The 11,915-nt window shown below is 25.1% G+C and overlaps 1 protein-coding gene across 1 annotated transcript in view; it reads right to left on the reverse strand.

The window, feature by feature from the left end:
- LOC135922622 (TATA-binding protein-associated factor 172-like) overlaps nucleotides 1-10,055 on the reverse strand; it is an 88,110-nt gene extending 78,055 nt beyond the window's left edge. The window contains exons 1-2 of the mRNA XM_065457030.1: nucleotides 9,892-10,055; nucleotides 9,725-9,848 (exon numbers count right to left, since the gene is read on the reverse strand). Of these exons, the coding sequence (XP_065313102.1) occupies nucleotides 9,725-9,848; nucleotides 9,892-9,902 (135 nt within the window). The 5' untranslated portion in view covers nucleotides 9,903-10,055. The remainder of the gene's footprint in view (nucleotides 1-9,724; nucleotides 9,849-9,891) is intronic.
- Between the last annotated feature and the right edge of the window lie 1,860 nt (nucleotides 10,056-11,915).

An 11,915-nucleotide genomic window follows, 5' to 3' on the forward strand; every position in this document is an offset into this window, starting at 1 on the left:
TATGTATTGATGAACTAATCATCCCGTTCAAAGGGCAGATTTCATTAAAACAATATATAAAATCGAAGCCTTATAAATGGAGTATCAAAGTTTTGCATTGGCCGGTATTTTTCTACAATAGCATTGGCAAAAAATTAAAAGAAATCGGTATATTTATGGTAGGGATTATTATAAGCGGATGAAAGATTGCAAGTTAAAATGAATAAAGACTTAAAAAGATAAGGTTGCGGGAGCAATGTATGTAGAGTTGATAAAAAAGAAAATATAATTAAAATAAGTATAACTTTACTTCAAAATTACAACTCTTTTTTTTGTAATCGTTTTTATTCAAATATATTCCGTCGAACAGTATATCAAGTACCAAGTTTTTTTTTAAAGTAAAAACTCATTCCTAATTACAAAACAAAGAACTACAATCTTTTTATATATCCATCCGCGATATTTATCAATATCAATAAATATGTAATAAACAATCAATATCTATATTATTTTTATAATTATCAACTATAAATTGATTGACATATATTTATAAATCAATAATAATTAGTTGATAAAAAAGAAAATATAATAAATGTCAAATGGTATGACAATAAATGTGTGCACGTCATCTCACCCTTTGTCGGTGTTCATCAGATAGTAAATGTAAAAAGATAGTCACTAAGTAGCAAAAAATATATTGAAGTGCCAAGACCAAATATATTAAAAATGTATAACGAAGGTATGGGAGGAGTGATTTACATAATATGCTTGTTGAATGCTATCGATTAGATATTAAAGGTAAAAGGTTCTTTCTGAGAATCATTTTCATCTCATTGATATGTATGTAGTATATTCATGGCTTTTGTATGGACGGTAAATATGCCATAAAAAAAATTCATGAAACTTATCAATTTAAAACACATATTGTTAAAGCATTGTTATCGGCAGGGAAAATTAGTAAAAGAAAATATGGGAGACCTTTGAATGTTGATAATAAAAAAAAAGTTCTTTTATAATGGATTCTATATCCGATATCATATATGACAACATTAGTCATTGGTCGGATGTTTGCGAAACGAGGTAAAGATGCAAGATATGCATACTCCAGAACAAAATGTGCAAAATGTAATATATTTTTGTTTTAATCAATATAGAAATGTTTTCAAGACTTTCATAATAAATAGATATTTGTATTTTTTTTGTATTACAATATCTGATGATGTCAAATTGCATCATCATTTTTTTTACGAAATTTTGGGCACCTATGGAGATAGAAATTTTTTTTTTTAATTATCAAAAAGTTAGGCATCAAAGGGTTAAAATAATAGTATTTGAAAAGGAATTTTTTGGCATGTAAGTAATTTTCAATTTTTAACAGCAACTTTTTTTTAATATTTATTATTATTAATATTATCATATATTTTTTTTGGATCTTTCATTCTTATCCTTTTTATTTGGTTAAATTTAACAGTAGTGAAGTTTAACTTTCTCTACTATAATTTAAGTCCCTTATGGATAGTTTCACATGATTAATTTTTTTTCAATCATTATTCTTTTGTATTTCCTCAATACATGTGAAAAAAGTTAAAAATATAGATGTAATTATATTAATATAAAAATTTATATTTATTTTATTTAACTAAAAGCTGCGAATTTGAGTGCTGTTTCAAAATGAGTAACCCTACTATTTTTGTTCAAAAATATGTAATTCACTCGTTTAACAACTCTGGTCTTGGTGTTTTTTTTTTTTAATATTTAGTATCCCCCATCACCCCTTCCCAGTTAACACGAAAAAAATATTTAAAAAATTTAAACAATAATAAATTTATATTTCAAAATTACATATTTAAATTTATAAATTACATTATAAACAAAATTTAAAATTTAATTTTCGTTAATATTTATTAAATATAATTGAAAAACACTACTCTCAAAAACGTAATACATAATTATCATTGCTATTTGTCAAAAACAATTTAACAACTCTGGGGGGTGAGTTAATCTTTTCTATTTTCTCAAGACTTTTGCTAAATTTTCAAAGATAACTTTGAGGGTTATGTGATAGTTTTTAGATAAAAATTTGATATAACTACTTTTGTAATTGGTAAAAAAAATAGTTATCACTCAACTATATCGAAATCAGTCATAATAAAGCAGTGATTCTTGCATTTTAGTAGAGTCGTTAAAAAGCCCGATACGGCTTGATTTTTTTAAAAAACCTTAAGATTATAATTAGGGATATACAGATATTTTTTATCGGATCGGATCGATATTTCACCCATTTTAATAATCGGTTATCAGCCAATATTATAAAATTTTCCGATCCGATATAAAATGGCGTCTTTAACAAAAATAAAATTTTAAAAAAAAGTTATATCTAAAATCTAATGCTGTAAACATTTCTAAAAAAATCGAACGCGTTTACGTTCAAGTTCACTTTATATAATTATAAATATAATATAATATAGCGAATAAAATGATATTTTTATTTATTAAAAATTTTTCATATTAAATTTTAATAACAATTGTTTTCAAAATATTTATCTGATAGATAGGAACAGTTGGCAGTTAACACGGCGTTATATTAAAAACGCGCTCTACAGGGGCTGATGAGGGGATTGTAGTATTATACTTAATAAACAGCTCTTTTAACGAGGAGAATTTTATTTTTATAAATAAAATCGAAATCCATTTTTATGTATATTTTTTTTAATAATAATAATTAATAAATAAACATTCTGCCATATTGTTATTTTTTTGCGCATTCTGTTTATAAAAGTGTGTTATAATCTCTTCAGAATCTGTTTTTAGTGAAGCTGGTGATATGACACTTACCATCGCAGCAGGCTGACCTCTGATAAATTGGAAATTTTGGCATTTCTAAAAAGAAATCGTCGATATATTAATGTTAAATATTATTTTTAATATTTATTTCAAATTTCATAATATATTTGTTTATTACTCAATATGTATATAGATTATTGTTATTACTTATTAAATAAAAGTGATTTAACAATAAAATCTTTTTTATATACTTTTAGAATTGCGATTGAATTGAATATAAACTATAACTGATCATTATATTATATTTAAATGACATAAGTTATGGGATAGTTAAATTATAGATGTTATACTAATAAAAAGTATATTAAAAATTAAAATTATTGTATCTTTACAGAATACAAAATTAGATATGAAATCGGATCGGTAATCGACCGATATCAATTTAATATCGGGAATATCGGATCGGCCTCCAAAAAGTGGTATAGGTATACCCCTAATTATAATAATATATGAATTTGGAGATCGTGCTCATAAGAAAGGTATGAAAATCTGTTTGCCAAATCTCGAGGCTTACATAATATAATTTTGGCTAAAATCTTAATCGAGCTGTTTTGAAAAATCAACCCAAATGCTTCAACAAAACTACATCTTGGAGAACAGAAAATAAGCTTAGGAGATTGGATCAAAGATTTTGTAATACAATAATGTAGGGCTACGCCGAAATTAAATATCGGATCAAATCGGGGCCGATATTTGGAGTTTTAAAATATATAGAATCTTGTTATAATGATTGTATATTTATATATTGTTTATTTTATATTCTTTTATCTAAATAAAAATGGTAGGATATAAAATTATTTTTTTATAAATAATAACTTGCCCATATATTATGTATAATTTAAATCTTAACAAAATTAATAGTTAATTTATGTTATTAAAAATATTTTGAATGATTGTATATATATTTTGAAAACAATGGAAATACTTAACATTAAAAATTTTAATCTTTAAAAAAGATTCGAAGATTTTGTAAGATTATTTATTTTTATAAATATGGAACAGAACACCCAAAGTTAATATTTACTTTGAAAAGAAAGAGAGTTCTATTTATTTTCAATCTTTTTGAAAAATAACTTGTCCATTTTTTTATTTATACTTTTTCAAGATAGCATCTGGGCCATTCCATGTCAAATCGATCAAAAAAGGCCCATTTTCGACCGACCCCTTTTAAAATTGTTAAAAATTTCTGGAATTATTTAGAAGGGGAAATAAAAGAGAAAGCCGTTTATTTTAGCTCGCTAGCACACCTGGTTCTTGAGATATAGGGACTTATAGGTACAAAAAAGAGCCAATTTGGAATCTGTAAAATTTTTAAAATGCTTATATCTCAAGAACTATTTATAGTAAAATATAATATAATATATCATATTGTAGGTAAATAAAATCTCTAAAGGACTATCAAAATAAAATAAAAATTGAAGCCAATTTGAGTCTTTAACTTCCGGTTTACCTATAATGCTTTACCTGTATTTTTAAGCAAAAAAGGGAGTTTGTTTTCGAAATTTTTTTATTGCTTTTTATTTAGACACCTTTTATAAATATATGTATGATGTCAAAATCTTGGCGACGCTATCGACTCTTCCAAAATATACATTTTTATCAAAAATCGTAAAAAAAAATAGATGGCGCTAATGTTTAAAAAAATATTATTTCTAAAAATGAAAATATTTATAAGTTTATAAGAAATGCTATAAAATTTTCCAGTTCTGCTCCCCCCCCCCACCATCCTTAAATTTTTTTACATATTTTAGATCTCTGCTTTACTACTATAACAGCGAATGACTTTTTGGCACGATAATGTATAACAGCTGCATTAAAAAAGAATTTATATTAGACATATTATCGATTATATTTTACGATAATAATATTTTAAAAAATTAAAAGTTTAAAACAATCTCTCTTTCTGTTTAATATTTTTTTTCCGATCAGATTAATTTTAAACAAGCCATATTCTAGGTTCAAATTAAATAAAATTTTATTCTATATAAAAGATGGATATACCAAATATTAAAATATCAAGATGTTGTAACCCATTTAATTTACAAAAACATGCATATTATAGCAAAAATCTAAGAAAGATTCAACCTTGGATGACCAAAAAAAATTTACCAATCAATTTAAATATGCTAATATGCTCTTCATGCCGACAAAAATTAGCAAAGCTTCCTTATAATGACAATGATATTGATTCTCCTCCTCATATAGTTAATCAAGAGGCAATTGAAAACATTAATATATCCCTACAATCAATTGGGGAATATCCCATTAAAATAAAACGCTTACGTGAAAAGAAATATCCAAAGAAAAAAATATCTAGCGTGAAAAAAGTTTTAGCGACTAAAATTATACCATTATCTTCATCAAATGATGAGAAATTCGATGAAATTCTCAATACCTTAAAAATCAATTTCCCACAGCTTTCGATAACAAACAAATATAGATTATTAACATTATTACCATCAAATTGGACAGTAAGAAGAATTATAGAAGAATTCAATATTTCATATCATATGGCGATAAAATCTAAAAATTTAATAAAAGAAAAGGGGTTTTTTTCAACACCTAATCCTAAACCCGGCAAAACAATAGATGCCGCCACCGTTGATATTGTCAAATCTTTTTATAACAATGATCAATATAGTAGATCGATGCCTGGGAAAAGGGGTTTTGTAACCATAATAAAGAACAGTGAAAAGATTCAAGTCCAAAAAAGATTAATTTTAATTAATTTACGAGAGCTATATCTTAAATTTAAAGATATTCATTCAAATATTAAAATTGGATTCTCTAAATTTTGTGATCTTCGTCCCGAGAATTGTGTATTTGTTGGCAGTAGTGGTACCCATTCAATATGTGTTTGCTCCATTCATCAAAACACAAAATTAATGCTGTTGAGTTTGCCCAAAATTACTTTAAATGAAGATTTAATTAAGATTACATATAAGGATATATTACCAAAAATAATTTGTAATCCAGCATTACCAAAATGTTTTTTTGGTGATTGTGCTCAATGCCCTGGATCTTCTAATTTAAAGGCCATGATAAGTGAAATATTATATTCAATTGATATCGAATATATTACCTACAAGCAATGGGTAACAACAGATCGTACAGATCTTTTAACTATCACTTCATCAACCTTTAATTTTTTAGAAACGCTTTTCGAAAAGCTAAATATTTTACTATTACACTCATTCATAACAAAGCAGCAAACAATATTCATGAATTCTCTTAAAATTAATTTAAAGGAAGGAGAATATATCGTGCAGGCAGATTTTGCTGAAAATTATGCCTTTGTGGTTCAAGATGAAGTACAGGGGTTTCACTGGAATAAATCTCAAGTTACCATTCATCCTTTTGTCATTTATTACAAGTCACTTAATAATTTAAATCATTTAAGTTTCGTAATAATATCTGAATCTCTCGTTCATAATACAATTGCGGTTCATATATTCCAAAAATATTTAGTTCAATACTTAACAAAGAAATTTCAATGCCTGCCAAAAAAATTCTTCTATTTTTCAGATGGAGCAGCAGCTCAATATAAAAATCGGAAAAATTTAATCAATCTTTGCCACCATGAATATTATTTCGAGATGAAAGCTGAGTGGCATTTCTGGGCTACATCTCATGGCAAATCAGCTTGTGACGGGGTCGGAGGTACCGTCAAGCCTTTAGTGGCTAGAGCAAGTTTACAAAGACCTACTTCAGAACAAATAACTTCTCCTAAAGAGTTTTTTGCCTATTGTAAGGAAAATATAAAAGGTATATGATTTATAATTTATTAATATATATATTATAATTTTTTTATTAAGGAATAGAGTTCTCCTATATTATGGAAGATGAATATGAGAAAGAACAAATAATTTTAAAAGAGAGATTCGACAAAGCCCGTACCATACCAGGGACGCAAAAATTTCATGCTTTTTATCCAATTTCTCAGGATAAAATTGAAACAAAATTTTATTCTAATTCAACAGAATCGCAAATATTAAATATAACATTTCACAAATTTTAAATTATGGAATGAATATGATTGTCTATCTCTATTTCTATATTTCTATATTATTAATATGAATGAATAATAAAAAAATTATACAAAAGATTTTATTATTGGAAATATATTACATTATTAAGTGTCTAATGGGCATTTACCCACACTGCCCCTCAATTTATTTAGTATATTTAATAGAAATTTAAAATATTTTTAGTATAAAAAGTGAAAATATCCGTTTATTGATAAGTTTGCAGCAAAATTTTAACCAAAATCCGTAATTTCATAAAGCGCCATCTATTATTTTTTTAAATTTTTGGAGTCGATAGCGTCGCCAAAGTTTTGACATCGTATATATATTTATAAAAGGTGTCTAAATAAAAAGCAATAAAAAAATTTCGAAAACAAACTCCCTTTTTTGCTTAAAAATACAGGTAAAGCATTATAGATAAACCGGAAGTTAAAGATTCAAATTGGCGCCAATTTTTATTATTTTTTGATAGCCTTTTAGAGATTATTTTTACCTACAATATGATATATTATATATCTTTTTACTATAAATAGTTCTTGAGATATAAGCTTTTTAAAAATTTTACAGATTCCAAAGTGGCTCTTTTTTGTACCTATGAGCCCCTATATCTCGAGAACCATGTGTGCTAGAGAGCTAAAATAAACGGCTTTCTCATTTATTTACCCTTCTAAATAATTCCAGAAATTTTTAACAATTTTAAAAGGGGTCGGTCGAATCGTGATCGATTTGACGTGGAATGGCCCATCTGCGTTATGGAAATTTATATAAAAAATAAAGAAAATTTTCAGGAGCCTAACCCAAAATAAATGTAGTTGAAATAAACAACGATTTATATATTTAATTTTTCACTTTTTATTATAAATTTATTTCAAGATAGCATCTGAGTTATGGAAATTTATATAAAAAATAAAGAAAATTTTAAGAAGCCTAACCTAAAATATATGTAGTTGAACATTAAATAAACAACTATTTATAATATTTGGGAGTGGCTAAATCAAAAAAAACACTACACTTTATGGATTATCACTTCTACCATCAATAATCTAGCTTAATATTTTTTTTGCCCAATCCAACCTATTAATTTTATGTGCCTGACCCAAATAAAAAAATGTTGCCCAGACCAGATCAAAACTTTATTCTAAAGGGCAATGCAGACATCTAATACATAGTCTATATCATATAAGTTTATTGCCAGTAAATCTTGAGGCTCTCATTTTAAAATATAATTTCCGAAAATATAACTATTATAATATTTATACCAACACAACACATATATATACTGTACATTATATATTTTTTTGATATTATATTAATTTTTTTTTAAAATAAAAAATGCAAATATTTGTATTTAAAATATTACTTTTAATATTTGTATATTTTAAAAAGTATTTATGTTTTATAATAAAAAGTATCTTGTATTTGTTATTACAATTTCAGATGATTACAAATGTAAATACTTTTTTTATCTTTTATTATAAAAAATAATTCCTGTCAATGAATGATTATAAAAAAGGAAATACATATATTGATTTCAATTGAATTTAAAAGTAAATCCATAACTTATTTTTTAAATATTACATTTGTAACCCAGGTTAGCTAAAAAAAAATATTTTATGTAGTTAGTTAATGCTATTTTATTTTTAAAATGAGTATATGAAAATGAAATCAAGGATATTTTCTTTGAGGAAGATAATGACATAAAGTATAGACTTAGAAAAATATATAGATTCCAGTTTCACTGAGTTATCTTAATCTTGAAAATATAATAAAATATTTATAATTTTTTTTAACAATGATGAGTCAGGAGTAATAAATTATTTAATTAAGACATGTAGCATATGTTAAATAAATAAAATTATAAAAATCCTTTTTTTTAAATATAATTCTATCTTTTCTGCATGGACAATATAATTTATTTAATTGTGCAATTATGCCAGTGGTAGTAAATTTCACACATCATCACTGAATTTTACTCAAATTTATTTATAAAACTGTACAATTAAGGATATTTGCCATAACATAATTTATGTGATATGCTTGTACAATAAATATATTATTTCTTTGTACTCCGACAGAAAAAAATATAATAACATGAATTTTTCATATGATAATTTAGAAAATGATATAATAAAAATTGATAGTAATGTTATAAAAAAAATCTTTGTGATTAAATACTCTTTTAAAAAATTTTTATATGTATTTGATATTTATATTTAAAATACATTTTATAAAATGTTTTATTTATATTCATTTTTATTTGAAAATTTTCCCAGATTATAAGCTAAAGAAAAGGCAGAGGCATTGGTGGTAAGAGGGAAATAGAAAACGAAATACTTGGAGGATTAAATAAGTAAATAAAGGAAATTAAAGCTATCAAATAATTCTTAAATATATAAGGATATAATAGAGATAAAGTATTGGTATATATTTAAAAGTTTTGATCTTATTTATTGAAATATGTGATGTTTTACTACTAAATGGATATGTGTCCAAGCAATTTCATAAATTTAAACATTGACTTGAGGATATTAATTAATTCATAATCATAATTACAAAATCTAAAAAAAATTTAAGTTCTCTCTTTAAATATATATTTTTTTTATAAATATGGTATGTTAATATTTATAATCAAAAATTTATCTAATCTTTTTTAATATTGATTTGAAAATAAAATGTTTAAAAAAATAAATAATGAAGTCTGTTATAACCTTCTAAAAAAATCTTTATTATGGTTAAACTATATTTTAATCTAGATAATCATTAAAAAACTGATATTATTTGTTTATATGATTTTAAACAAATTAATAGATTGTTTTGTATTTTCTTAAAATATGTTGCTATTAAAAAAATATTTATAATATATTTTCAATGTAAACTTGCGATAATATTCTTTTAATATCATTTGGATTTTGTTTAAAATAAATTCCTATTTGCCTAGCTGCAGAATCTCTTATAAAAACTGATGTTCCATTTTCTAGTAAGTTAAACAATTTGTCAATTCTAATAGATTAAATAATAAAACACAAATCAAATATTAAACTACATATTTGACATCTATCCTTTATCTGTTTTCTTAAATATTTCTGATATCATTTCTGGTAGAGGATTACCACATATGTTCGCGTAACTCCTTCAATTCTGGTTAATGATGCTTACTATTACTACCAAGTGAATGTATGGAAATATTTTAAATACCAATCTAATTTGCTAAATACCGACCAAAATATATTAAAATGTAATAAGACCCTTATTATTTAATATATTAATACAGAATCACGTGGTTGAGTCCGGCCTTCTATATATCATCCCCCCCAAGGATGGAACCACCAAGTTAGAATAAGAAAAAAAACATGATCATTCCCGGGATTCGAACCCTGAAACATAGGATAAGCAAGCCAAGCTCTTGCCTACTAGGTCATAGAGGCTTTCCAAAAATCACGATTTTTCAAATATATATTATAAATATATTTGGTAGTGCCTATCCAAATGAAAAATGAACAAAATTCAAATTTGATAGATGGTACCTTAAGGTACCAAGCATCATTAACCTTCAATTCTCATTCCAAAATTATATTTATATAGTGTGCTAAAATTTGACAATAACTAAAATGTGAAGGTATTCAATATTTTAAAGAATGCTAGACTCTAGCCGGTTCTAAATCATTAAATATTATGGCTGTATTTTACTCGTAGATGATTCTTCAAGATTAGTAACACTAAATATTGGCAAACATTATAATATTTTATCAAGAAATTTTGCCAATTTAATGGATCTGATTTATTAGCAAATCGCACCTTTTGGTTAAACTAATAACGGAATTCACTAAGGATGGCATACACTGGTTCCTATAAAAGATGCAGTTACGATTAATGCTATGAGAATTTGAGGGAACAATAAAAATTGCGACTACTGATCAGATCAAACAGTTAACTAAATACAAATTATTATGCAAAGCATTTTTTTATTCTTTTATTTTAAAATTTTTTCACACAAAAAAAATAATAATTCCAATTTAGAAAACATTTTTATAAATTTTAAAAAAAATATAAAAAAAATAATTTTATTTCTTTATGAAAAAAATAATTTTCGAAAAACGAAATTAAAAAAAATTAATTATAATTATTCACAACATCTCACCCTTTCATTTGGAATGAATTATGGGCTTAATTCCTAAATTTTCATCCTCAGGGTTTGCCAATAGGATGTCCTCTATCTTTTATATTTCTCTTAATGACGCTTCTGCCTTTGACGTTATAAGATGATTATTTACTACAGATCCTGTATAAAAAATCGTTCTAGGTTCCCCTGGTACCTGTCTCATGAAGTTGCTCGTATTAGGATTTGAAACAATTCCCTTTGCCATGAAACTCTGAACTCCCCATATCCTTTTTCTCGGTAACGATCCATAATTTGCCCGACAGTCTACTATTTTATGCCCCAGTCTACCACATAGAAAACGATATTGCTAAAGGTGTTCGTGATTGTTCTCTCATCATCGAATACTGAGTCAAATCATTTTCTTCTCCCATCATAATTGCGCTATAAGTAGGTAATGTGTATGAAGCCCCTCGTCCATTTATTGAAAATTGAGGCTTGGGTGTAACTATGCCTTGTTGCTGTTTAACCACCTATCTAACCAGGCATCAGCCAATGGACTCCCTAAATTAGCCTGATTCACTTGTATTATGGATTGTGGCGTGCGTATGTAGAAGGTCATCATAATTTTTATTATTTTTAGAAATTTTATTTAAACCCAAAATTTTCTTTAAAATTAAATTATTTTATTTAGAAATAAAAAACCAAAACTTTCTTTAAAATTAAATTATTTTATTTAGAAATAAAAAACCAAAACTTTCTTTAAAATTAAATTATTTTATTTAGAAATAAAAAACCAAAACTTTCTTTAAAATTAAATTATTTTATTTAGAAATAAAAAAATTTTTTTTTAATAAATGATTTTGTTAACCTTCCTTAAAATAAATTTTTTTTTATTTCTATCCTCTTTTCAATTTCTTTTCATAAAATCGCTTAAATAAATTTACTTCTATACCCCAATTAATAAATAC

This window comes from Gordionus sp. m RMFG-2023, chromosome 1, assembly GCF_954871325.1.
Source record: "Gordionus sp. m RMFG-2023 chromosome 1, tfGorSpeb1-WG-v2, whole genome shotgun sequence".
NCBI classification, from domain to species: domain Eukaryota; kingdom Metazoa; phylum Nematomorpha; class Gordioida; order Chordodea; family Parachordodidae; genus Gordionus; species Gordionus sp. m RMFG-2023.